Here is a 27,859-nt window from a genome sequence, read left to right on the forward strand (position 1 = left end):
AAGGAAATAGAACATTTCTGAAAATTGGCAGTATTGGTTATTCTTATTTATTTTGCTTATTATTTTTTTGAGAGCATTTTTGCTTTGTACATACTATATTGATATACTTATATACTTCCAAATATTTCATTGTCATGGTGAAAATAGTTTGCCAAGATAACAATTATCTATTTAACAATATTAAGTGCAAATTCATCGTACAGTGGGTATTTGTTTATAGTGATACGATGTTAAGATAGCATATGTAACTGAAAATTAATTGCTAGGATTGTTTTCTTCTATTCACAATATTTTGTATCTTGGATGCCTACTAACAATGTATTTCTATGTATCTATACAAATGTAATGTTATTATTCCCAACTTCATAAACGTGCTTACCTTATTTCCTCTCCTGCTCTCGCTCTTACATTCTCTTTACTTCTTTTTTTCGTTTAGTAATGAGTAACTTATCATTCTCTCAAAGGTGTTGATAATTTCTGAATGAATTTATATGTATATACGAAAGCATATCGAATTTATGCTCGAATTATCGTCCAGCACATAAGCATTATAAAGCTAGTTTTATATTGAATTCTGCATATCTTTGAAATATCCCAAATTATTCATACGCTCCAATAGATATGCCACTTCCTCTTGGTAATCCATATCCTTGTACATGCTCGTGCGTCGCCGAAATGGGTCGACGGCATTCTTGCGGGCAGCTATTTGCATCGGCAAAAATGTCGTGAGCAGCAGAAACTCTAAGTAAATTTTTAAAATATTATAAGAAGCAGTAATTTAATGGAATATCTATACTCACCGTGGTGTCGCTTCTCGATCATCTGGCGCTGAAATTCGTCAAAACTAGGTGCTATGCCTCGGTAACCAATCTTTTTCAAAGTATTGGCAAATACTTCCAAATAGTAACTTATAAGTTCATCGCGGCGCATTCCACGATCGTCAGCTGAAAAGAGCATGTACATCGCATAGAGAAAATCATTAACCAGCGGCCCCACATGGGATAGCTGAAAGTCTAACAACATGCAGCTGCTGTTGTTAAACATCAAGTTCCTGATGTGAAAGTCGCCATGGCATAGAACATAATACGAATTTTTCTGGGGGCTGTTACGGTACTCGCCTAACGTATCCGCCCATTGTTGAATTAGATTTCCACGCATAGCCTCGAAATAACGTTTGTACTTCTTTAGACCTTCTGATTCATCCAGCATATAAATAAAGTTTGGCAAACCATTCGTGATGAAGCTTTGATTCAGAAAGTTGGGAAGGGTGGAGATATTATATTGTAACTCTTTGAACAGTGCTGGCTGTTCCTTTAACAATTTGTGGCTGACTGCATGCCACTTGGCCAGCTTCTCCAGCGCAGATCTTAGTTCATCTAATGTTGCAGATCGGTTACGAATCACTTGATAGCCTTGGGGCACCAGATCCTCAAGGATCATAACCTTTCGCGGTTTCAAGCTGTGATATAAACAAGGCACAAATAACGTACACTCTTCCCCTGCGTCCCGCAGTATCGCCTCAAACTTGGGCAGCACTTCTGTATACATGGCTATCTCGGTTTGGAACATGTGTGAATCATCCACCAGTCTCTTCTTCAGACCGCCTTGCTCGGGCATTGTCTTGACAATTAAGGACTTGAAAATGTTGCCTTCCACGGTTGAGTACTCCACGGTGGCGCGAAACATGACGCTTGCATAGTGATCTCCCTGCGCACTCGCCGGGGACAATTTGAGATCATTTAACTTTAAATCTGGTGCATTCTCGTATTGTATCAAGACCTCGGTAAAGAATGGCGTATTAAGCCATTCCAATGCCTCCAGCTCATCCGGATTGTAATTTTGATTTGTTGACATGCCCTACTTAAACCTATATATCGATTATATATGCGTTTACTCAGGTATGCACGACAACTAACTAAAAGTTTACCCAAAAATTATATTTATTTACGTTTTTTGTCCATTGGAAGCTTTTCGATGCGCACAAAGAGAGCGACACTACAGTAAAAAGTTAGACGCGACTAGTTAGATACTCTGCAGCTTGGTCGATATTAGAGGTGTCTCTTTCTGTCGTTTGCAGTCTACAAGCCCATTTTGTAGAGTATGCATTTGGTTAAGAGCAATAACAGAATTATCTAAGCTTAACGCGTATGCTCACAACAATTATTATCAATTGAACATTACCTTAAATGGTTGTGCTTTGCGTAAACAATGAGAAGTGAATAGAGAGAGCGTAAATAAAAGAGAAAATCGTGTTTTTTATTGTTTAGAGAACCATTTCTCGTTGCCCCATTTGAAGAGAAGTTAAAGAAAAAAAGCTTTATTGTCTGCTTTTAGCAAAACATGGTGCTCCAGCTTTTGGTTCTTTGTGATTAGCTGGATTTTCAATATCGTTTTAATACTTACATAAACGAGCTTTGTTTAGGATTAGAAAAAGCATAAGGTCTGGTAGCGCGTGTTTTGGGTTCGATATCATAACAATTTAAAAATATCTGATAAAGATTATTTGAGCGCAGATAATTTTAAATCAATTGGTTGTTCTACATTTGACTTTTACTAATTTGATATTTTTAGACAGTATTAAGTACGATTTCATCTCATATCTAGAAATTTAGTTTCAAAATACAGACAGAAATGTTATTTGCACGAAAATTTATTACAGTGTAAAAATGTAGTATGGACAAAAATTGATAAATTATAGGATATATGTCAGTTTGTATAAATGAAATTAAGCTAATAAAGGACAAGCATGTACAGCTTTTATGCATCTCTATATTTACGAAATTTGACTACATACGTAAATATAATTTATATGTATACGTATTAAAGTCAATGTGCCCTAAATTAATGATATGTAAGTTAAATGAAATAAATGATATTTGGCTATAAGAAGAATGTACAAGAAACTGAAAACGGAATCCCAACCCGAATTACTGATCTGCATCCAGCAACCCTTGACAATCAAATACATTTAATAATTCCCGCAGAATCTTTTGGGCAACTGGATTTCTATAGCAGCCATTCTTGAAGTTAATCGCTCGCTGGTCGGACTTCATTAAAGCATTAAAGTCGGCATCATCTGTTTCCACATTTCGCTGGATGGGAAAGATACTGAAGCTGGTGTGCATGGCTGCAGGGACGAAACAAAGAAACACAGATTATTAAAAAATCGGGAGAGATTCACAAATGTTTAAAACTTACCATAGAAAGATTTCTTCTTAAGCTCCAAGTGAAAGTTATGTAGACTGGGAATATGCGCTTTGTAGCGCAGTTTTCTAAGCGTACTTGAGAAGATCTCAAAGTAGTACTGGATGAGTTGCTCCTGATGGTGTAAATGGAAATCCAATTGCAGCGATGAATTCAAAAAGTAGAACAGATCAATCGCCGGTGAGCCCCAGGCAGCGTACTGGAAATCAATGATAATGACATCCTCCGGTTCGCCGGTGGATTCGTTATACTTGACAAGGACATTATTGGTCCACAGATCGCCGTGGGCCAGCACGTTAATGCCCGGACAGACATCGAACACTCGCTTGCCCAGTTCCATGTAGACGGGCACGAGAGCCTCCAGTTTCTCAGCGTACTGCTCGTAACCAGGCCACTGTGCAACACGCGTGCTAGCCGCTTGAATCATGCCCAGAAAGCAAGGCGCATAGTTATCTGTGTGACGGTTGAACATGCCACGATCATAGGATTCCAGGGCGCCGAGCTCGCGCTCGTTTAGCACTGCCGAGGTGGCATGCATCTTGGCCAGCTTGCGCAGAACGAGTCGGGCCAGCTTCAGATCCAAGCCCACTAGACGATCGGGCATTACATAGCCACGCACGCTTAGATCCTCGAAGATCAGTGCGGAGCGATGATAGTCAACGGCCATTGTTTCTGCAAAGATTTGTTCTTCATCCCTAATTTCCCGCAGCAGCGCATTAAGTTTGGGCAGGATCTGTTCATAGATGGACATTTCCCGGTTGAATATATCGTAGGGTTCCATGGCTTTGCGTGCGAATTCGTCGCTCTCAAACGAGGTTTTGATTATGTAGTGTCCGATCAGAGAGCTGCCATCGCTTCGAATAAACTCCGCCTTGGTGCGGGTCAGAACTCCGCCATAGTTTTCGCCCCGTCCCAGTGCCGGACGACCATCAAGCGCGGTGATCTTCAATTTCGGATCACTGTAGAATTTGCGCAAAGCATCCTGCAAATAGCTCTCTGTAAGCCATTCTGGCGCATCCAGAAATCCTGAGTCTATGTCAGGGTTAGTTGTTGTCAGCTTAGGAATGGCATCCAATGCGCTTATTAAATCCGAAACAGACATTTTTCATAAGCTATTCCAACTGATCTATCACAATAAACTCTTCGAAGGCTGTTGCTGAAATATCAATGTTCAAATTTCTGAAGCACACGGCTTTTTATACGACACCTCATGGCAGGTGTCGACGCCGTGTCCCTATCACAATTGTGATTTATCTCTCTTAGATAAAAAGATGCAGATTATATATGCCTGTGCATGCATAAATATAGATTATACTTAGTCTTAATGGATCGTGCCATCGCAGCTTGTTCAGGCTGCCCCACGCGCTGTTGCTACCGCCCACTACTGATAATTGAGGGTTGTATGTAGTAATACTTATATAGACTTTAATCACTCCAGTGTAGTCGTAAGATACTCAGGGTTGAAAAAAACACAACATTTTAAATATTTAACGAGACTAAAGCTATATACTGAGCTTGTGATGAATGAACCTAAAATACATACAACTTTATGTGCGTGCTTATAATTTATTTAAAACTGAAGCTAAATGGGTTCTATCAAAATACAGCACGTGCAAAATGAATGGGCTTTACATTGTTAGTGTATTTAAGCACCCTTGTAATAGGTACTAAACTTTTATCTTGAAATCTGTTACACGTTTCCGACTCCATAAAGTATATATATATCAGATCCGCATCAACAGTTGATATAGCCATGTCCGTATGTTTTTCTGTCCATCTGTCTGTTTCTACACGAACTAGTCTCTCAGTTTTAAAGATATTGTCTTGGAACTTTTCAAAGTCCCTCTTTCTGTTGCAGGCAATACATATGTCGGAACCGGCCGGATTAGACCACTATATTATAAAGCTGTTATTTAAAGGATCGTTCCAAAAGTAGATTCTTATATGGTAAACCTTTTATTTTTCAAAATTTCTCTAACAAACTCGGGATTTATAAGTTTTACCATGATCCTCAACTAAATTATATAACTACCATAAAAAATGTCGGTCGAAAAGTAGGTTCTTATATAGCCAAATATTCTGTTTTCCAAGATACTTCAACGATGCTTCAAGGTCAGAATTTACGAGCTTCACTATTTCCACATATCTGCCAAAGAGAAATGCATACAAGTGTATTAAATCTTCGGTGTGCCAAAGATACCAGTAATTTCTCGATTTTATTTAATTTGTCTGTATTTGTAGAGTTACTAAGAGCGTCTGGGCAAATAACAATCATGATAAATCGAGACTAATTAAGGGCCGGGACTATATTTTACAGGTCTTTAGGGTAACATGCACACTAAGTCTTATGAATCGACTTAAACTGTCATTATACAATTAATAGTGAATGGTCATTGACGTCTTTCAACAATCAAATAATAAGAAAACTATTATTATTTTCAGATAATTCAACGTGTCTTTTCTGACCGAGTGCAAAGCCAAGCCCTGAGAGCTATAAATGCTCGCAAAGGCGTGTTTTTGTTCAATTCCACCTGCAAATATGGAAAACTGATGGAATAGCGTATTATGTATACTTCTTTTTTGCTTACCATGTAAACCGTTTCAAACTCATTTTCAAATATCTTATTCACGTACCACGTATTTCGCACATTTCTGAATATCCACCCCAATTAGTGAAAAGTTGAGGAATAACGCGGAGGACAAGATCAAAAAATAATGAAACGTCTAATGTCCAACTCGGTCCCAAATCCTTGTTGTGCTATTCGTAAAAAGATATATGTAAGCTCAAAAGATGTCAGTGAAAATAACTGCATGATAAACTAGTAATAAGGTCATTTTTAGTATATATAGTATAGTAACATATGTGGTGTGCACTCAACTTAATTAATGATGTTCTCAGCCGTATATCATTTAAGATTGCACGCAGACTTAGATAATATTCCGTGCACTTGTAACCAGCAATTCGTCTGGCACACGTCATATGGCACGAGCTCTGGACCTGTTGCCACACAGTTGCACTAAGCTCGGAAGCAAATACCATATATGAATCGTATATGTATATGGTAGTCGGAGCAAACATTTGCTCAAATATAAAAGCATCGCGCACAGGGAGAGAGATAGATTGTGGAAGTGTTAAAAAAATAAAAAATAAAAAAGCTGTATGAATTTCACCTTCACCAAAGGCAGTTTCTATAGAGCCGATCCTCTCGTATATAAGTCAGTGAACCCAATAAACTTGCACCACAATCGTCGACATCTTAGCTAAAACAAGACATAATGGCAGCGGCACCTGAATGGCTGACACATGATTACATTGAGCACGCGCTGAGAACGCATTACAAAGATGACAAATTACAGATTGTACATCTTGAATTGAATCCGGCTCTGGGACCGGGCGAGAACTATGGCGGTGTCTTGACTAGGGTCCGCGTGCGTTTCACACTTTCGCAGCAATCCCAGGAAGAGCAGCTGCAGAACCTGATCGTAAAGACCTCCATTGATGATGATGAGCTGACCAAGGAGCTTATGGCGCCCTACGACATTTACAATCGCGAAATGACCATCTATGAGGAGGTGCTACCCAAATTAAATGAGCTTCTCAAGGAAATTGATGAGTTTGAGCCCTTGTTTCCCACCGCCATCTTTGTGGATCGTGAACGCATGGCCATCATCTTTGAGGATCTAGCTGTGGCCCACTATGTGATGGCCGATCGTGTTAAGCGTCTGGACAAGGATCATGCTCATTTGATCCTTCGCAAACTGGCCAAGATGCACGCCACCTCTGCGGTACTCAATGAACGCAATGCCGGCAGCCTCGAGAAATACGATCGCGGTTTCTTCAATCGCTATACGGACGCCTACAGCGGCTACTTTGTGGGCGGCCTACTGGCCGCCGCACGCTGGATGAGCCAGGAGCCCGAGTGCGCACAGTACGGGCAGAAGCTCTTTGAGCTGGCTCCACACTACATGGACATTGGACGGGAATGTTTTGCTCCGCTGCGGGAGTCGGTGAATGTGTTGGCGCACGGGGATGTTTGGACCAACAATGTTATGGTCAAATACGATGCAGTTACTGGTCGTCCAGTCGATATTCTATTAATTGACTTTCAATATTCCTTTTGGGGCTCGCCCACCATTGATTTGCATCATTTCTTTAATACATCGCTGCTGGAGCCACTGCGACGGGAGGAACAAGGTGTACTCTTTGAGTTCTATCATCGCATATTCAGAAATATTCTCACAAAACTAAACTACAAACAGAACCCAATTCCCAGTTTGCACCAATTTCAGTTGCAGGCCGAAGAGAAGCGCTTTTTCGGTAAGCTAATTCAGAGAATAATTTATTGGAATTAACGAAAAGTTAACTGTGTTTTTTTCCTTATAGCCATGCACTCGGCCGTTGTGGTGCAGCCCGTCATGATCAGCGAGGACTCCACAGATGCCTGCTTTAATGCTCTCATGAATGATGATGAACGTGGCATACGCTTCAAGAATCGTCTCTATAACAACCCCATAGTCCAGCAGAATCTGAAGGCCCTGATGCCAGTCTTCGATAGAAAGGGACTGCTGGAGGTTAATCAATGCTGTTAAGCCGACAAATAAAATGAGATATTAATTCACATTGTGTGTGTAATTCACATTGGTGTAAATGCAAATACCAAATAAGCTTCTCTAAAAACTTTAAATACATATATCGTGACGGTGCATCAGTCGATCAATATGGGAATAGGAATATTAAATAGTTACTCAATAAATCGCTATACACAAAACTATTTGACTCATTGAATGGCTGGCTGTCATCTCACAGCCCAAACCGTAAGAGTTAGCAAGCTGAATTTTTAAAAATTCCACCGGTAAATATAGAAAATTTCGTGAAAATCAGTTGTATGAAACCCGTGGCAAGTTGTGTGCTTATAATTTTAGATACTACCTTTTTACCCAGTTCCCGCCCGTGAAAAATGTGAATTTTTCCAACATACATACAAATACATTTTCACAAAGATTTTTGCAAATTTTCGCCAAACTTCCACAGTTGCTGATGGAATTTCCTAAATCGCTAAAACACGTATTCCTAAAGTATTTAGAGCCAAGAAACTAAAAACTTCGCCCTTGTAACCTTTCACCGGCATTTGTGTGCCCCAGGACAGATTTTGCGAAAGGTGTTAAATACCTCCCAAAATAATTTTTAAATAAATGTCAAGTCTGCGTCTTAGCGTACAACACCTTCCTCATATAAGGTAACTAGAGCTTCCTATCTTTTATGGATTACACTGTGCGTTGATCACCAATCAGTCAACTAGGACATAGAGATAGTAAACATTTGTTAGAGGGCACCCAACATGCAGGGTAATCGACTAGATAATTAGCTCAGAGTGCAAAGCTTTGGCAAACAATGTGAGTGCTTGTCTGAAATCCATTATAAAACGCAGACATTAAAATAGTATCATATATTATGACACTGTTTCTGTCGACAGGCCCGACAGTCTAATAAAGACACAGTGATGACGGGCTAAAATGACGAGCGCGGCCATATACGGGAGTAGAGTCGTTAAATCAAACTGGAAGGCAGGCGTAAGATGTACATAGTCGTAGACATAGTCCAGCAGTTTTCTTATCGTCAGCCTGAGCGCTGTATAAAAGTAGATGAGCTCCGCGAAGACAGCTCAGAAGTGTTTGACGGCTGTGGATGCGATCTAACAATTATGCCAGAGCAAACAATTCACGAGTTCCTTGCGGCGCCCAATTGGCTCACGCGGGATTACGTCCAGCAGAAGTTGCGCGAATATCTGAAAGATGGCAAACTGCAGCTGCAACGACTTTACATAAAGCCCGCCACGAGCAATGGGGAGAACTATGCCAGCGTGATGACGCGCATCAATGTGGAGTATATGGACAAGAATCTATTAAAGCACGAGGATACCTATTTAATAAAAACCACCTTTTCTGGCATGGATCCAGCAGCTCATTTGCTGGAACAATATGGCGTCTATGTCCGCGAAATGGATATGTATGAGGAGGTGCTGCCCAAGTTGGCAAAGATCATCCAAGAAGAGCTGGGCGACCAGAGAAAAATGTTTGCCGGCACCGTAAATGTGGATCGGGAACGCGACTCTATTATGTTTGAGGACATGTCTTTGGATAAATACACTGTTGCGGATCGCATAAAGCAGTTGGATCTGTCACATACAAGACTGGTACTGGAAAAGCTGGCCGAATTCCATGCCGCTGGGGTCGCTCTCAACGAGAAACAACCTGGGATTTATGCCAAAAAATACGATCGTTGCTTCTTCAATAGGCACACAAGAGCCTACAAGCCAATCATGCAGAATATGCTGAGAGCTCTGATAACATCCATTGAGGACGACAAATTGCTGCATCAACGATACGCAGCTAAGCTAAACGGAGTGATCGATCACATCATGGAATATAGTGAGCGAGCAATGGAACTGAACGAAGGGGATTTCGCAACTCTGTGCCATGGAGATCTGTGGACTACGAATATTATGTTCAATTATCTGCCAAACGGCAGACCCAACAATATGATTTTTATAGATTTTCAATTTAGTGTGTGGAGCTCACCGGCTATCGATCTGCACTACTTCTTCAGCACCTCGGTACAAGACGAACTCCACAATCATAAACAAACTGAGCTAGTCCAATTCTATTACCAGAAGCTCGTGGAGGCTCTGACGAAACTCAAGTTTGGTGGCCATGTGCCTAGCCTATTTGAGTTCCAGCTACAGTTTCAAGCGCGGGCTTTCTATTGTGCGTAACTGATTTGTGGTGTTGTAGTTTGATTTATGCTAATTTATTATTTTTCAATTGTTCAATTAATAGCTATTTTTTGCTCCTTGGTTTTTCTGCCCGCCATGCTGCACTCTGGCTCCGAAGAATTCTCCATCGAAAAAGCTCTGTCTAACTCTGAAAGCGATATTGCATTGAGAGTATCTATCTATAAGACCGCGATCTTCCAGAAGAAACTAAGAACCATTTTGCCATTTTTTGATCACAGAGGATTGCTGGATGAGATGTAAATGGAATTAACGTTTTTAGTTGCATAATTTGTAAAGTTTAAGAAATACTTAACAATAAAATACATCTTAAGCTGATCGGTAATACTTTAATACAAAGGGTAATATTTATCTGACTTGAAATTGCAACCCTTTTATATGCAGCTACAATATTATAAATGAGTTATATTATTGTTATCGATGTCATCTTGAATAAAACGAATTTAAGGGAGCATTGTCCTTATAAAAAAATTCAACATATTCTTGGTCATTAGTCTGGATAAATTTTAATTAAAATTCTTATCGGTAATTGTATCTTAAGACCTAAAATCACAGGTAAAAACAAATTTAATATTTTATTCTTATAATTCATAACAATCGGAAAAGTACAGAAGTTATTCTAGAACATTTGAGCTTCCACAATAATCTATTATTACAACCTGAGCCCATTAAAAATTGGCACAAAGGGTATATTGTGCAAAAGTATTTTACAGTCAGATGTATCTCCGAGCTCTAGCTGTCCGTCTGTGTGTCCGTCTGTCTGTTCGTATTTGTATTACTTCCAACGCAAGCGAGCTCATAGTGCGATCTGCTTTTGGCGTTGGTAGAAGAGGGTTTGGGGTGTCTCCTAGTCAGCAACTCCCGAATGGAGCCCTTAACTTTTAAAATAGTATGTTATAGTTGTTTAAATTTTTTTTTTTTTCCCCAGCTAACTATTCTTTTTTGCCTGACAAATTCAGTCTCCGTTAATTGCAAGGATTATCTACGTCAAAAATATGTTTTAAGATTGTAAAAACTAAATCATTGTAATAAACAATACGTAACACAACTAACTGCGTATCTCATTTTAATGTTTCTAAACAATTAAAAAATTAATAACGACGTCATGAAATATAAAAACGGATAACGTGCCAGATACCCATTGATAAGGTGGGAACTACGCTAAGCTAACAAGTGGGACTAACATAACTAACCATATATATTTTGGTTTTGTTATGTAAATAGACTGCGCGCTTTATGGATTGTCAAGCAGATGAAATAGTCGCACAAGTAAGAGATTTATGGGGGGCACACTTACTCTATACTATATACTGATATACAGCTATAATTCAATGTCAGACGTTACTACTATCTACCGTACTAAGTATAGTAGTCCCATTTGTGCTCAGATGACTATGCATAAACTGGAGATTGTAGCTAATAGATATTAGTCTACATATATATGTTCATGTAAGTATATAGACAAGTCTCTAGATCCGCAGGGAAAGGCGTTATGTCAGCGACACATAAGTAATACAACTGTCTGACGCTATATGGACAGATTAGATAACGCCAGATTATGCATATATATTTAAACTTTCGGGATCGTTGGGCTTGCTGGACTATAAATTGCGAATGCTGCCGAGTCGATGCGAGAGTATCAACTAATCATGGTCGAAATACGGAACGGCAACAGCAACGGTAGCCAAGATGAGGATGACTTTCATCCTGCACCGCAGTGGCTGACGGTGTCCTATGTAGAATCCATTCTGCGTCGCGTTAAGCAGGATTCAGAGCTCAGTATTAAGGATTTAAATATCAAGGCCGCAACGGCCAAGGGCGACAATTATGCCAGCATTATGACCAGAATCAAGGTGGACTATGTGCGTGGCGGCGCCAATCAGCCAGAAACGGAATTCTTTATTGTGAAGACCACATACGAGAATGATCCATTCATTTCCAACATCTTTGCGGGCTACAATGCCAGCCAGACGGAAATGGTTATGTACGACAAAATCCTCCCACAACTGAGTGAACTGTTGGAGGGCACACAACAATCGGAGAAACTATTTGCCAAGACGCTGCATGTGGACTACGAGCACTCGGCCATTATCTTTGAAGATCTGGCTGTATCCAACTACGTGCTGGGCGATCGTTTGACAGGCTTCGATTTAGAGCACGCCAAGTTGACGTTGCGAAAGCTGGCCAAGATGCATGCCGCAGCTGCCGTCTTCAACGAGCGTCAGCCCGGGCTCCTCGCCAAACTGGATCATGGTATATTTAACCGTCATACGCGGGCCTTTTCGCCAATGTTTGAGAGTCTATTCGGCGTGGCCGCACAGTTTGCCGGCCAGTGTCCAGAGCTGGGCAGCGTCTATGAGGAGAAGTTGAAGCGCCTGCAGAAGCGTGTGATGGAATACACCGAAAGAGTTTATGATCCACAACCGGATCAATTCAACACCTTAACTCACGGCGATTTGTGGATAAATAACATAATGCTGAGGAATAAAACCGATCAGAATGAGCTGGATATGCTGCTGATTGACTTTCAGTTCTCCGCCTGGGCCTCACCCGCCGTGGACCTCTTTTACTTCAGCAGCACCTCACTCCAACCTGAAGTGCGCAACAAACATCTGGACGCCCTAATCCAATATTATCATAAGGTACTGGCGGATACCCTGCGTGAATTGAACTTTGGTGGCCATATACCCACGCTTCGGCAGTTGGTACTGCAACTGGAAAAGGGTAAATTTATGGGTGAGTAAATGGATCGAATGTCTTTAAAGAGCTGAGATTAAATGGAAATTTATATTATTCTACAGCTGTGACCGCTACTCTGACCTGCCAGGCTATAATGCTCAACGAGGAAACAAAGGATGCGGACTTCAATGGTCTGCTGCTGGACGATGAACGGGGTCGCAACTTTCGAAAGGGCATGTACAATAATAAGAGGCTTCAGGAAAATGTAAAAAGATGGCTACCCGATTTTGAGCGCCGCGGCCTTCTCGATGTATTCGATTAATATTAATATATACTTAAACTGATTTTATATTCATGCTAACTGTTTGCCTTGTATCCTGGAGTTTTGTTTTTTTTTTTTATTCTAGAATAGATATTAAGAACAAATTAAAGAGTTTATATATTAAAAATGGCTTGGTTATATCTTGTTGCATTAGAATCATTGAAGTCTTACACAAATTGCAAAGCTATGAGTGCCGATCTGATTCGTAGCAATCTGCTTAATAATACTAGAATCCTTTAGATTCTACGCATACCTATTAAAATGAAGCTATTCTTCCCACGCCTTGTGGTTTGGGCACTGAACATTTCTATTTTTTTTTTTTTTTATAATTAATCTTTTAACGTTTTAAGATCATATATCTAATCTAATCCGCACAGTAAAATAATTTCATCACAATATGAGAGAGAATTTATATGCACATATGTCTGCATACATAATAATGCACGAACACATGTATGCACATTCAGGAAGCGTGTATCTGAGCTAATCAGCGTTTTTGCTTCCATTAAGCTTCGGTGCTCCCAAATTGCAAAATCATGCCGCATTTTATTAAAATGCTGCTGTGCAAATAAATTAAAAAGAGAATGACAATTGTTGTTTGAACAAGCAGCTAATGCTGTGTGATTTAGTGCCAGAAAAAGTAATCTAGCTCTCAAATAAGTTTAGTAGGGACAGGGTATCTAAGAAATGCCCAATCGCTAAATATAGACGTAAGGAACGGAAACAGGAAAGGAAACATTATATTTAAACTTCTTGTCACGCTCTTAAAAAAAAAAAAACAATATTCGTTGCTTACTGTTGTTTTTATTGAGTTTTGGGTTTAAGTTTTTGTGTTAATTGTATTTAATTCATTTTTTTTTTTTTTATTTTGAATTGCTAAATGTTATGTAAAAATATAAATAACTACAACTTTTTTTACAGCCTTTCAATCCTAGTTTTGTGCACAATTGCGGATGGGTTCCAAATATAAGAGGCATACTCTAATGCTCACTGCACATAGGCCGAATATAAAGATAATCTTGTTAAAGGATCTTTAAACTGGGTAGAATTGCGCTTAACAAACCCAATCATCGTATACGCCTTAGGCATAATATATGTATAATGAAACGTGAACGCTAGTCATTTATATATATTTTATTAAATTAAACTATTATTAATTTCCGCCAAATTTCCACAATTGCGGAGGGAATTTTCTAAATCGCTGTAACACGTATTAAGTTAAATAAAATAAATTAAATAAATTTTATGCAAATCGATGAAAACTTAAAATTTTGCCCAAAAAAACCTTGGAATCGCATTTCTACTGTGGAAGCTTGGATTCTGCGAAAAGCGTGAGACTTGTCTTTAATGATTCTTCTTATAGATATTTGGAAATTAATTTGAGTGCGCAACGTCACCCACCAAATCTTTGACCCCCAATCGAGAGTTACATTTTTGGAAAAGCGTGAATTGAACTTGGGCATACACCAATGCTTCAACCGGAAATCAGTAAATTCATGGGTGAGTACTTGAATCAAATGGCTTAAGGAGTTTAGATTAAATTTACAGCTGTGATCGCTCCTCTGACCTGCCGGAAAAAATTCGAAACATAAGAAAGAGTTAAACAAGTACATTTTTCTACCCAGCTATACCAATGTCAAAAAGGTCCCAAAGGTTTTGAAGCAAAATATTTGCTATATTATTGTTAAAACCATAGATTATTGTGAATATATTAATGTACACTGCTGTTGTCTAGAACAGAGTTTATCCTAAAAATCCCAGCCCGCGTACTCTTTCACCACATCTTTGTTTTCCTTACGATGTCGATGCACGGCACTTGCTTCGCCCTTGGCCACACAACGTTTGCGCTGCTCCCGCTTCTCCTTTATATCCAAGTTGCGACGTATGCGATCTGTGATCACAGATGGAGCTATCGTACTGGCTGTGGTGGAGAAGGATCGCTGGCTGCGTGCATCGTTTAACATCTGTTCGACCATCTTTAGGCGGTACTTGCGCGAATTTGGATCTAGGCCGGCTAGCTCTGGCATTTCATCCGTTTCCAAGTCGTTGGAGCTGATGGAGTGCGCATCTTCAGCTGCGGGATTGGCTTCTAATGAATTGGAAGCAGATTCAGTAGCGTTTGCCACAGCTTCACTAGCTTCCTGGATTGGAATAGATGTCATCCGTTCAGAGTCTAGGACTTTCGGTGTTGCCACTATAGCCGAATCGGATATCTCGGGACCAACGCTTAGATTGCCCAAGTATTGCGTGCACGATTCAATGTAACGCCTAATTGCATCGTCGGACTTTTGTGCAGGCTTTGTCTCGCTGTAGGACACCTCGTTTTCTAATTGTCTGCGGCACTCGTCAATCTCGGCAGCTGCAGCTGGCACCAATGCTGGCGGCTCATCATCAGCCAGCTGTTCTTGCTCCTCTTCCCCCTCCTCCACTTCCTCAATCATGCCATACTCCTGCAGCAGATCTTGCTCCATTTCTTTTGTGAATCCATACCCAGTGCAGTGGACCTCAGCGTCTAAATCATCTTCGCGCACCAAGTCACTGAATTTGGGATAATCCTCGCTTTCGTAGGCGAACTTGCGACGGAACATCTCACGCACACACGTGACGTCGCGCTCAAAAAAGCTGTCACAGATTGGAAATTCGTTAATGGACAATAGAAACAATTGCAAACCGCTTACAATTGGGCGTTCTCATGGGAAGTGGACATCATTTGAGGAAAGTCAATCAGTATGGGCTTGCCGGCATCAGTAAGCATCAAATTAAACTCATTGAAATCTCCGTGAATGACACCCGAGTTACCAAGGCGCACGATGAGATTCATAAGATCATCGTAGACCTGTGGTATATCCAGTAGCTCATGCACTTGTGTCCTGTAGTTTGGAAATAAAGACATTCATAGAATGCAAACTTAACTACATGGATGTCCACTTACATGGGCCAACCGTTAACAAGCTCCATAAGCACACAGTGCCGATTGAAATCAATTGGCCTGGGCACGGGAAAGCCCCGATCGTATAAGGCTGACATATAGGCAAACTCCCGCGTTGCCGAGATGCGCGACAGATACAGCCAGGAGGCTTTGTGCCTGCGACCATGGTAGTCGCGCTTTGATTTGACGTTGCGGAAACAGGTGCGACCCAGACGATGCAGCTTAAGGCAAATGGGCGTGCCATCCTCATCTGCAACCACATAAATGTTGGATTCCTTGCCAATGCCAATCTGGTTGCCAAATGAACTAACAGAACCACGCAGCGTGAGGGACTTCAGTGCGAGATAGTCGTAGCCCGTGTTAGTTAAACGATAGCCATCATCTGCAAGAGATAGCGATTAAAAATGGAAATCAAGGATTTTAAATCTTACTAACACTTCTTGCCACGCTCATAGGTTAGCAATTTGTGCTTGCAGAGCTCCTTCAGTAGTTTGTGCACGCCACCCGTTTTGAGATTGGCTATTGCAGCGGCCAGGGGACCTGGTACCAGTTCGTGATTCTTCATGCCCATTTCGATGGCTGTCAGCACGCGAAAGTCCTCCCTGGTGAGGTAGCGCAGCACCGTAACATTCAATTTACCCATTTTACTATTGTTTTTGACAATTTGCGTGCATTTATTTTGTTTTGCGTTTTACACGTGCAGGTAATTCGATTAAAAAGGCCGATGCATCGATATTAGTATAGCCTTAGCATCGATAAGTACTCAATCATCGAAAGCATCATAGTGTTTTGCATTATTATTTCGTTATCAATATTCGGTCACACCTCGTCTGGTCGTCGTGTACAAAAATCAATTACTATTACTGCTGAAACTGAATATACGTTAAGCGTTTCCGCGAGTAAACAAAACGCCAGTCAACCACAATTACCAATAGAAGTTGTACGTGTTTGTTACAAATTTGGCGCAAGCAGCCGTCGCTAGTGTGTGTGCGAGTGTGTATGTGAGAGCGGCCATGTAAATGTGTGTGAGTGCGTATGACTCGTGCTTTTTGCCGACATGCAACAAAAAAAAACTACTTAAATAGTGGACACTCAAAGGCCGCCTTTAGCATTGCACGCAATATCAAAAATTAAGAGAAAAGTGCGAAAACTAATGAAAATATATTTTTTCTATTGTCATTGAATATAGTCGCAAAAATTATATCCTCGCGGTGATCAAGTGTGTGTCTCTGTGTGTGTGAAGGTTGCATTCAAGTGCAACACATTCAATTTCAAAGAAATCTAAATCCAAGTTTCCCCTCTCTCTCTCTCTCTCTGCTTCACTGTTTTTCGACCGTTCTCCAATCCGTTACGCCTGTGCGTGCCACCTGACAAGCAGTAAATCAACGGAGCAATAAAATTGGGAAAAAATGCAGATCAAAGAATTGTAAGTAAACTATTGTTAAAGAATTCATTTTTATTTGTTGCTCCAACTGAAGTGCAAAACGTGTGCAAGCCGCTGATTGTGATAAATCGATTTTACGCTCATATGTTCTCAGCTGCGACGCACTCGCTCTCTCGCTCTACCTCGCTCTCTTGTTCGTTATTTAAGTCGCGTTGCCAACCGCTCAACAATTGCTTTAATTTATTAACTTTCTACTTTAACTTTGTTTTCTTACACTTGTGCTTTTGCTTTTGATTGCCCTTTAAATATTGCCTCATCCCCAGGAACAGCGCGCATTTTGCTTTTTATACTCAATTGGTCGTTGTTTGTGTTGTTGTTTACATGACTTCGCCGATGACGTAATGAGTGGCAACGCCAACTTCGGCTGTCTGATTTTCGTTTGAGATATGCAAACCAACATATTTACAATTTATTCATTTATTTTTTTTCGCTTGTGGCGCTAAAATGTTAAAATATATTAAAAACGATTTTGCCACGTTTACAATTGTTATTGTTGTTGTGAGTGCTGTAAAGTTTTCGATGGCTTTTGTGTGACTCATTTGGCAACTCTTCCTCTCTTTAGCGTTGCCACGCGCTCTCTTTCTCTCTCTCTCTCTCTCTCCCTCTTGTCTTTTCGGCTTCACTTTTTGTGCAACTTTTCGCGCCGGTTTTCCAGCTGCTTTATCAGCGTCGGTCGCAGCAACGGCAGCGTTTTAATCAAACAAGTTGGCAGTATTGATAACGACGTCGCTTGTTCCTATAAAAGATATGCATGTGTGTGCGCGCGTGTGTGTTTTATTTAATTTACTGTCTTTCTCGCACTAACGCTCGTTCGAATTACCTTATATGTGCGCCTTTTTAATTGCGCGAAGGGCTATTTGAGGCGTTATTTGTACGATTTAAATGCTCAATTACTTTGTTGATGTGTTCGATTATCAAATAAAATGTGTTCCTATATATGTGCTATATGTACTAGTATAGACTAATATATAATCGAACAACCGGATATACATATATATCTAGCTAAAGAATGATTACGAATACGCACACATACTTAATACCATAAATATAGATTATTATAGACGCAGACTTTTGAAGGCATACATCATTATATAAGGTTATTTCTTCATACATTTTTGCATTTACCTAAATATATATACACATCTGTTCATATTGCTCTGACATACAACTAAATGTGATCACACGATAAATTGAACTTCTCCGTTGCAACTTATTGAAAATAGAAAATGTTATTTTAAACTATTATTTATTTATGTCAGTTTCTGTTTTCTCACAGTTCTATACTACAAAATTATTATTTGAAAAAAAAAAGAATAAGTTATTTAAAAATAATTTCTGACAATTATTAGAACTTTCAGCCATAATTCTAAGCATTCGATTTTCTTATTAAAGGTGCTCATAGCGCGCGTCCACTGTAGATCCGTTCTGTTGACTCATCAACCAGGCCGAGTGCAGTTGCTTATTTGGAGGCTGTTCACGTTAGCCAAATCTCCGGTCAGCTAGCTAGCCAGCTTCTGCGCCCTGCTCCCTGACGTTTTTCATTTATGAGCGGAAATTGCCAAAAATAAAACTTGAATTTTTAATTGATTTGACTTTGAGCGACAATTGTCAAATGAACAACATTTTCAGTTTGCTCAGTGAAGCAATAACTGGATAAAAGTATATAGCATAAATGTATATATTGCTGTGCTGATCAAGTCTCGCTGATCAGGTCTCATCTAGACCTTACATTTTTTGTAATCTGTAATCTTAAAGAGATGTCACATTTGATTGAAAAAAATACCTATATATTATTTTCCGATTTTTTTTATGTCCGTCAATAAAGCTTCCACTGTAATTGCAATATAAGTAAAAGCATAATATACTCTATTAAAGTGTACGCTGAGTAACAATAAAATAAACAACCTGCACGAAAATAGATTTTTCCCGGCTTATACACAATCAGGATGTCAGATGTCAGACGCATTATTTCTTTAAACTGTTACACAACACTGTATCATTTAGTAAATAATTTGATGACAGTTTTTATTCAACTTTCTGTACTAAAATAGCCCGTATTTTTTTCTCCTTTACCGAGCTTAAACGCAGTTTTAATTTGAATGCATTGTTCGGGGCCAAGAACCTTTTTGTTAAATAAACATTTACGAAAAAGGTGCAAAAAGCTAAGAATGGTAAAACCTAAACAAATTTTCTACAAATAAAAAACCGCCGGCGACAAAAAATAGCAATCATTAATGAAATTAAATGCTGTGGCAGTCGGGCGGGGGCGTCAACCAACAGAGGGCAAGGGGATGTGGCTATTTGCAGGGTAAGCGATATATTGTTTGAGATTCATTTTTAATTGATTTTTTATCACGTTGTGAATGGAAACACTGTCAACAGCAATGAATGCGACAAACCTGAAGTAAGCTCGTAAACAATATTTAACCGCACTTCAGTAATTAATTACGGCCGCCGGCCATTCAAGAGAATGAAGAGCTTCCTCTTAAATTCAACAAGAATGATTCACGTTGTGTGTTATACCTTGTAACATTTTAAAAATATGCAGAGAGCAAAAGTTAAATCGAGTTGGGCAGAGGGCAATATTTTGGAACCCATCAAGTTCAGTTTCCATCAAGACTCAGTTCAGGCCGAATCTCAGTGCTTATAAGCATTAGTGAACTATTCTTGATATTGTTTTAGCAGAATTAATAAACCCATTCAAATGGACTCCAAATGCATATCGTATCGTATGATAGGCACACAATGCCCATATTCATTTTGTATAAATATATAATAATACTGGGTATACCAAAGTCGCGCACTCTCGACAAGATTACTTTTGTTTAACCGATGCCATTGCCAACGGACATTGAAATGACAGTGGGCGAACTTTTTCCACTATTTAACCATTTTTTTTTTTATTTTCCAACCAATGAAGCATAAACAAAAGTTGCAAAGTAGGTGAAAGAAAAACAGGATTCATTTGATACACATATTCAAATGCATAAATGCATTTTCAATGCTTTCTGTATATTCATTTTTATTGCGAAGTCTGCGCCCATTTGGTGTTGCTTTTGTTTGTTTGGAATACGTTTAATGTGATTTACTTGGAATCAAGCAATGATATCTATCATTTTTGCGCACACAAACTGACGATTTTCATTACCAAAATAATTCATTTTGTAAAAAGCGCTTTTTTGCAATAAGAATTTAATTTAATTTTAAGATATCCACTTTATGGCTTTTATATAAAAGAAACAGAAATAATAATAAAAACATTTTAGATTCAAGTTCTGCATTGCAAATCAAGATTGAACATCTGGAAAACTCTAATTTCGCAACTTTCCATTTAAGTTTCCAAAGAACCGAAGAATACAGTTTAGTGATAAGCCATTTATATTTGCGATCATTAAGCTCATAGCTAGACTTTCCACACTTGAAGAGGCTTTAAAACCCTTTCAAATCAATATAAAACGATTTTTCAACGAACACTTTTTTTATCATTTTAAAAAGCTCTTTAAGCATTTGATACCCCAATTCGCTATCTTTTAGTTGTACTCGTTTTAGCTTTTTTAATATTATATTGTATTTATAATTCGCGTGACTTTACGACTTCAATAATTGCCCCGTTTTGTAGCAGTTCGCGTATCACATCTGCCCCCCCTCTCCCTCCGCCACAACCCTCGCGCCCAGGTTGAGGTCAATTTGCAAATGGAACACGCGCTCATTTAGCCACAATTCGCAATGTGGTATTTTAGTTTGGTTTCCGTTGGTGGGTTTGTATATATTTTTGTTGTACCACAGATTAGATAACACGCCAGACATTTTACGGTTGCCTCACAAATGGAACCCCTGGCAAATTACGCTTTGAAACTCTCCAGTTTAATGGTCAGTTATTTTGTTAGTGATGCGTAATGGAGTGTGAACCCAGAGCCAAAATCAAATGTGAACTAAAAGCCAGTTTATTTTTTTAATACTAATGGAAGCACTAAAGCAGGTTAACTAGTATTAACTGAAGAGGTCCAAGCTGAGCCCGAAAGCAACTTTTATTATTCGAGTTCTAATGTTTAAATATTTTTGGTTTTTTTAACTTATTTGTGGCTGACGTGATGCTATGTAGTTACATTATTATATTGTTAAATATAGGAAACAATAGCTTCAATCAGAATGTAGATCTATTCTATCAGTAATTGATGAAGCGAACTCGGAGGAATATGTATCTGTAGAGTACGCGATTTAATTAGCGACGTTAAAATCTATCAACAAAAAATTGTTTGTATTTTTCTCTTTTCATTTGAAACAATAGTCTTGAAGAAATTATATTGTTAATTATTATAACTAGATCTAGATTTTATTCACTTATATTATTTCCAGCACTTTTGTACTTTAATTTCATAAAAAGATATCATACAAGTGGAATGCAGACGCACCATCAGCAAAGGCTTTGCCGAGAATGTCTCATCTGGGCCAATAAGCGCAGCCCGCCCCCTCTCTCTCTCCCTCTCTCTATCACACACGCAGCCGTGCATTCACTTTCTATTTTCAATTACGCCCACAAAGGCAAAACAATGCCCTGTGTTTCGGACTCAATGGGTCGCCCTTGCCTCAATATCCGCTCGCACACCCACCATCCCATCGTGTGTGCAAGAATGTGAGTGTGTATGTGTGTGTGTGTGTGAGTCAGGTCTCATTAAGAGTTCTTCAATATATTTTTGATGTTATATTTCGTGACTCTCTTGACTTTGTCCCCCTTTAGCCGACCACACACTTGTGTCAGCTCAAGCACAACGCGGCACTTTCTAAAGTGCCCCCTACTTGTTTATGTCTCTTTCACTAAAACAGCGTTCTGTCTCTTTCACATTTGTTAAATTCATGCGTGTCATATAAAATACTAAAGTACTGCAATACCCAGCCTCGTTTTTGGCTTTTATCTACACAAATTTTTGCATAATATTTTTTATAGCTTTCTATACTATTATTGGCTTTTCTCTTGAATTTTCTATCTGTTTGTTGTCGTTTCGCTTTGCTTCACAATTTTCATACACAATTCATTTGATCTCTCACCATTTGATTTTTGACCCAGTTACTGCAGCCCCCCTCCTACGCCTTCTCCAAAAACTTATTTACTTATCTTATTGGCACCGAATTTGCCGCAGCCATTTCTCTGCTGCTGCTTTGTTGTTGTTTTTATTGAAATTGTTTGTTACTTTGAGGAAGGTTTTGGTTGTGCTGGGAGAAGCTTTGAGTAAAGCGACAGACGAGGACTCTTTATGAGCAACTTTAATTTATCTGAAACTTTTCCAATTTGAATTGATTTAACGGCAACTTATTAAACTGACAAGCGAAACGGAAAACTCAAGATTTTGTTTAAATAGACCAAAAGTTTTCAAGTAATTACTGGCTGGGATGGGGTTAACTGCAATAGAATGAAGCTTCCGATATGTGGCGAGATGTGTTTATTTTCCTTCCTTTCTGGTATTGTCACGGAAAAGTTAAGATTATTGACAGTGGAAGCATATTTAAATCAATTCTCATCAATGATTTATGATAATTAAACATTTTGTAAATGAAAAAGGGAATTGTTGTGATATGTACTCATTATTATTGGCTTATGTAGCAGCATATTTCTATATATTGCTTTTAGATTCGTCGTATACAAAATTCTATTCTCAGTCTCATTTCATAGAAATATCGAAAGTTGAACGAATAGTTCGTTGTTCCCTCTTATGTTTACAGCCACTAAAATGTGAGCAGTATTTAATAGTTAAAGTTAAATAATTCCTTTAATAAGCTCGCCCAGCTGCAACCTTTGATCTCCTTGTTCACTAAGCAACTAACCTCCAGCTTAAGGACTATGTGTTTGACACACCAAATTAAGTGTAAATAAGTCAATTTGCATGGAGCACAGTTTTGTGAATAAATTGTCCAGCCACGCCCACTCAAACATCAGGGTGGCAAACTGCCTGCGAGCGCTTCTAGCTGTCAAGTTGTGTTGAACTTTAACCTTTATCGAGTTGCAGCCAAGTCAACTTGTTGGGCCGCACTCTCAGCAGTCGGCAAAGGTTAAGTGACTCGGCTCGCTAGGGTCCGATGTGGCCCGATTAGGCAGGCAATTAGCAACACATCATTACACGTGTCAACAGTGGCAAAAGGTTAATTGCTACTGGAAGTCGCAAGACATGACGACGACAGATACTGCCACAGTCACGGATCCTGACAAGAGACTTAAAATTCTCATTGTTACCTATTGCTAATTCTCATAGTGTTGCTCAGGCTGTCAACTTGATTGGGACCATAAAAACACACCGAAACTTAAATGCTCTTGCATTGCATTGCTTGGTGGATAATGAAGTAAAAAAAAAAATGTTTTGTGTGTATAACACTCGTAATCCCCGAAACTGATAATCATATAGTAAAAAAAAAACAAAAATATTTTTAATGTTTCCTTACTATAAAACTGACGAGACTCGACTATTGATCCTGATCAAGAATATATATCTACTTTATGGAATCGGTGACACATGTCATGACTTAATTACCATGCCTTACACAAGGGTATAAAACGATGACGATGTGCAGGCAGCTGCTCATAAAATGTGGCTTAATTTGAGACTTGACTGCGTCAGTTTTATGGGCCAAGTTTTGCACCTTGGCCAGTTTAACGAGTGCGTCAAAAGCTTACGTCACAGCCGAGAAGAGCTTGCGGTTTCATTTTTTATTTCCTAGACAAAAATATTGGCACCAAGGCAGGTCCAACGGCTACGTTAAAAAGTTTGTAACGTGCTTTCAATATTCATACATATATATTTTTATCAGCAAGTCGAATATCAATAATCTGCTGATAATGTGGCTGTTCAGATAAATAAAATAATATAAAAAGAAAGAATGATAAATGGATGGAAATAAGCGTTAATCTCATTTTGTCAGATGTTATGGGATAGTTCGCTAACTGTCTTTATAATTTATGCTACTCTAAAGTCAGAATTGGTTTTACACGTTAACTTTTATATTTATAAGTTTCTTAAGCAACGTGTGTCTTGAAGGGCATACAAACGTTGACTTGACTATAAAAATTTCTTTCTTTTCGTATGTGTGCTAGTAATATTTTTCAATTTAGGTTATCACAGAATAACCGCAACAAACTGAAGCCATTGCGAACAAGTTTCAAGGCCGTCGCAATTATGTTTTGAATAAACTCAGGGAAAGACCCCTCCCCCCCTCTCTATTCACACTCTTGTGTTGCATGTGTACGCGTGTGGGGCAAGGCTTGTTTAAACTGAAAGTGTGGCATACTTTTCGGCTGTGGAATTTCATTTTTCAGCACAACGTAAAAAATTTACAGACATGCGTGCGTTTGGCCTAGATTTAATTAAAAAAATATATATATTACATTTAATTAATTAAAAATGCCTTCTTTCATTAACACACACACATTTTCACTCTCTATATCCATTTCTCTCATTGCAGCCGCGTGACTTTGCCATTAACCGTGGAAGAGGTAAGAGAACAAATTATCCTGCCACTCCATGGTATTAAAGGTTACATATCTTTTCACTTTGCTCCACAGTATCAAATAGCACAATTATTCTCGGTAGCGGAGGCATCAAAGGAGAACACGGGCGGCGGCGAGGGCATTGAGGTATTAAAAAACGAAGCCTTCGAAAATTTCCCATTGTTGGGTAAGCAGCTAGCCAATTAACGAATGCCGTTTTCGAGTTTTACTTTACTTATCCTTTCTTCTCTCCCATTCTATAGGCGGCAAATATAATTCCGGTCAGTATACATATAAGATCTACCATCTGCAATCAAAAGTTCCAGCGTACATAAGACTGTTGGCGCCGAAAGGCTCATTGGAGATACACGAGGAGGCATGGAATGCTTATCCTTATTGTCGAACGATTATTACGGTAAATATATTCAATGCGAAAACTCTCTGTAAAGTTCTCCAATTTGCATAGCCACTTTAAGCCCGTTTTAAATGAATGGCAAACATTTGTATCAGACTGCAAATCTTAGAAAAGGCAACAAATTAATTGAGAAGATTTATTTTGTTTTAATATACATTTAGTGTATTCTATTTTCATGTTGCCAATTATCTCATACTATTCATTTCTCACCCTAAATTGAAGAGCTTACTTTTTTTTAAGAATTCAGAATGTTATCTGGCATTCTTCTTATGGCAATCCATGCGAAGGCATCCCGATTAATCTATGAATTCGAAATATACAATTTAAGTAAATATTATCACAAACAAAGATTCTTTATGATGAACTCGAATTGAAAACCATTTCGAGATCTGTCGATGAATTGCCTATTTAATTTCTTACCAAATCAAAATTTTATAAAGTATATAGTATTATTTGCTCTTAGCCAACTTTTTGAAAAATAAAGATCATTTATTATTTAATTTAAGATATTCATAAAACAATCAAATTTCTCATATTTTCGTTAGATAGCTTTAATAAGCCGAACCAATTGAGGAATAATTAATATGTTCAAACAACTGAAACGAGTTGGAAAAATCATATTATTATGTATTTAAACTATATTGATTATAAATGCACCCTCTTTTAGAATCCCAAATTCATGAAAGATGCATTCAAAATAATCATCGACACGTTGCACGTCGGCGATGCGGGAGACTCAGAGAATGTAAGTGAAATTTTAATGCAGTGTTTAACTAATTTGTTTGTTTCTTTCTTTTTCTTCCTTTACTTACACTATATTTACGCATAAATACTAACAATATTTATTACAAAAAAAAAAAAAAAAAAAAAAAAAACAACTTTCGAATACTATCTTAAAACCGATCATTTAACATTGCAAATTCGTTTTCGATTGTGGAATTTCAATTCAAATTTCATTCGGTGCGTTTTTGTTTGGGCATTTTGTTTATTATTTGACTGTTAATTGTTAGAATCCCCGCTATATGAATCAAAATTTTTTCATACATGTTGATTCATTACATTTTTCTGACGATTGTGGCACATTGAATAATGTGAGTGTTTTGGGTATTATCTATAATTTCATTATATTTTATCTTTGCTTATCTCTTACCTAATTCATTATGTTTTCTCGCTTAAAGGTTGTTCACAACTTGTTCAATGTGTATGTCTTTTGTGATAGCCGCTAGCTACTAACCTTTTATTGTACTTTTAATCGCTTTAAATGTGTTGTCTCTTAACTTTCAACTTAATTCCAGTTCTAAATCGCCAATATTTTGATTATCATTCTTGCAGGTGCACGAACTGTCGCCCGATAAGCTGAAAGTGCGCGAGGTGGTGCACATTGACATTGCCAATGATCCGGTCCTGCCAGCGGACTATAAGCCCGAAGAGGATCCGACCACGTAAGTTCTAGCACTCGGAATCTCCCACTATACCTATGCTATACTCATAGGCTTATTATCGTAATATTCTAGCTTTTGACAAATCTATTCAAACAATCTATTAAAGATTGAGTTAAGATTTAAAAAAAAGAACCTCGAACTAAAAAAGAGCAACTAATATCTATAAAGAAATCTTCAACCTTTACATTTACCTGTCTATCGTATACCTATTCCTATTCTAACTAGTATTAACCAAGTATATGTTCCTTGACGCAGCTACCAGTCAAAAAAAACTGGCCGTGGACCTCTGTTGGGCCCGGATTGGAAAAAGCGTGTAGATCCTGTGATGACCTGCTACAAGTTAGTTACTTGTGAGTTTAAATGGTTTGGCCTGCAAACAAGAGTAGAAAATTTTATACAAAAGTCCGAGCGACGTCTCTTCACAAACTTTCATCGGTAAGAGAATGAGCCACAAATCCAATATCGTCATTAAAGAATTTTTTATTCTGTTTTACAGTCAAGTTTTCTGTTCAACTGATCGCTGGTACGGTCTAACAATGGATGATATACGCGCCATTGAGGATAAGGTTAAGGAGGAGCTGGACAAGGCGCGACAGACGGGCGAGGTGCGGGGCATGCGTGCGGATGGTGATTAAATATAGTAGAAAATTTTTAAATATGTACATGTAAAAACACAAAACAAAAACTATGATAAAGCAAAAACAGGCAACTGAATAATATAAATTGAAATGCATAAATAAATATACAAACCTAATTTAAAAAGGAAACAAATAAATATTACAAACAAAAGAAGCAAACACCAAGTGTATAACAACAACAGCAAAGCGTAGCTCTAGTGTAGCGCCCACACAGTCCCCAGCTCCCAGCCCCACACAGCCCCCAACAACAATAAGCATCAAGCAATAACAATAGTGCCCGTTAGTTAAGTTTTTATTTTGTATGTAAAATGTAAGCAGGATAAAAACACACACAACCTCACATACACAGGCACACACACACACACACACACACACACAGAAACAGACTGGACAATTGAAATGGACATCCTATCCAACCACAAGCCTACCCAATAAAAGTCATACTAGCGTTAATTATAGAAATTGTAATCGGATAATTAAAAGTTGTTTCATCGAATTCAATTTGTATTATTAAAACGAAA

The 27,859-nt window shown here is 38.6% G+C and overlaps 7 protein-coding genes across 9 annotated transcripts; 4 read left to right on the forward strand and 3 right to left on the reverse strand.

Moving 5' to 3' along the window:
- Positions 1–33: 33 nt before the first annotated feature.
- On the reverse strand, positions 34–1,899 carry LOC6630636 (uncharacterized). Its single transcript, XM_002053598.4, has 2 exons — positions 801–1,899; positions 34–741 (listed from the first exon to the last, which is right to left on the reverse strand). Exons 1-2 carry the CDS (start codon positions 1,852–1,854, stop codon positions 563–565), a joined length of 1,233 nt encoding a protein of 410 aa, XP_002053634.1. The 5' UTR covers positions 1,855–1,899; the 3' UTR covers positions 34–562.
- Positions 1,900–2,634: 735 nt separating this feature from the next.
- Positions 2,635–4,375, reverse strand: LOC6630635 (uncharacterized). Its single transcript, XM_002053597.4, has 2 exons — positions 3,199–4,375; positions 2,635–3,127 (listed from the first exon to the last, which is right to left on the reverse strand). The coding sequence occupies exons 1-2, from the start codon at positions 4,304–4,306 to the stop codon at positions 2,928–2,930; spliced, it is 1,308 nt and encodes a 435-aa protein (XP_002053633.1). The 5' UTR covers positions 4,307–4,375; the 3' UTR covers positions 2,635–2,927.
- Positions 4,376–6,323: 1,948 nt separating this feature from the next.
- Positions 6,324–7,823, forward strand: LOC6630634 (uncharacterized). Its single transcript, XM_002053596.4, has 2 exons — positions 6,324–7,522; positions 7,589–7,823. Exons 1-2 carry the CDS (start codon positions 6,481–6,483, stop codon positions 7,792–7,794), a joined length of 1,248 nt encoding a protein of 415 aa, XP_002053632.1. The 5' UTR covers positions 6,324–6,480; the 3' UTR covers positions 7,795–7,823.
- Positions 7,824–8,765: 942 nt separating this feature from the next.
- On the forward strand, positions 8,766–10,313 carry LOC6630633 (uncharacterized). The gene is made up of 2 exons (XM_002053595.4): positions 8,766–9,969; positions 10,042–10,313. Exons 1-2 carry the CDS (start codon positions 8,781–8,783, stop codon positions 10,236–10,238), a joined length of 1,386 nt encoding a protein of 461 aa, XP_002053631.3. The 5' UTR covers positions 8,766–8,780; the 3' UTR covers positions 10,239–10,313.
- A 1,292-nt stretch (positions 10,314–11,605) lies between these two features.
- On the forward strand, positions 11,606–13,136 carry LOC6630632 (uncharacterized). The gene is made up of 2 exons (XM_002053594.4): positions 11,606–12,731; positions 12,797–13,136. The coding sequence occupies exons 1-2, from the start codon at positions 11,624–11,626 to the stop codon at positions 12,994–12,996; spliced, it is 1,308 nt and encodes a 435-aa protein (XP_002053630.4). The 5' UTR covers positions 11,606–11,623; the 3' UTR covers positions 12,997–13,136.
- Positions 13,137–14,646: 1,510 nt separating this feature from the next.
- RIOK2 (RIO kinase 2) lies at positions 14,647–16,645 on the reverse strand. The gene is made up of 4 exons (XM_002053593.4): positions 16,361–16,645; positions 15,929–16,307; positions 15,675–15,866; positions 14,647–15,618 (listed from the first exon to the last, which is right to left on the reverse strand). The coding sequence occupies exons 1-4, from the start codon at positions 16,566–16,568 to the stop codon at positions 14,745–14,747; spliced, it is 1,653 nt and encodes a 550-aa protein (XP_002053629.1). The 5' UTR covers positions 16,569–16,645; the 3' UTR covers positions 14,647–14,744.
- Positions 16,646–16,716: 71 nt separating this feature from the next.
- vib (phosphatidylinositol transfer protein vib) lies at positions 16,717–27,834 on the forward strand. 3 transcript variants are annotated; one of them, XM_015171661.3, is made up of 9 exons: positions 16,717–16,865; positions 17,304–17,351; positions 24,819–24,849; positions 24,919–25,030; positions 25,107–25,258; positions 26,269–26,349; positions 26,591–26,700; positions 26,956–27,135; positions 27,197–27,834. In XM_015171661.3, the coding sequence occupies exons 2-9, from the start codon at positions 17,335–17,337 to the stop codon at positions 27,333–27,335; spliced, it is 822 nt and encodes a 273-aa protein (XP_015027147.1). In that variant the 5' UTR covers positions 16,717–16,865; positions 17,304–17,334; the 3' UTR covers positions 27,336–27,834. The 3 variants fall into 3 exon arrangements, with proteins under 3 accessions (XP_015027147.1, XP_002053628.1, XP_070062809.1); XM_002053592.4 differs by lacking the exon at positions 26,269–26,349 and adding an exon at positions 25,926–26,003 and having other exon boundaries at positions 16,718–16,865; XM_070206708.1 differs by lacking the exon at positions 16,717–16,865 and adding an exon at positions 16,933–16,950.
- Positions 27,835–27,859: the final 25 nt, after the last annotated feature.

This window comes from Drosophila virilis, chromosome 2, assembly GCF_030788295.1.
Source record: "Drosophila virilis strain 15010-1051.87 chromosome 2, Dvir_AGI_RSII-ME, whole genome shotgun sequence".
NCBI classification, from domain to species: domain Eukaryota; kingdom Metazoa; phylum Arthropoda; class Insecta; order Diptera; family Drosophilidae; genus Drosophila; species Drosophila virilis.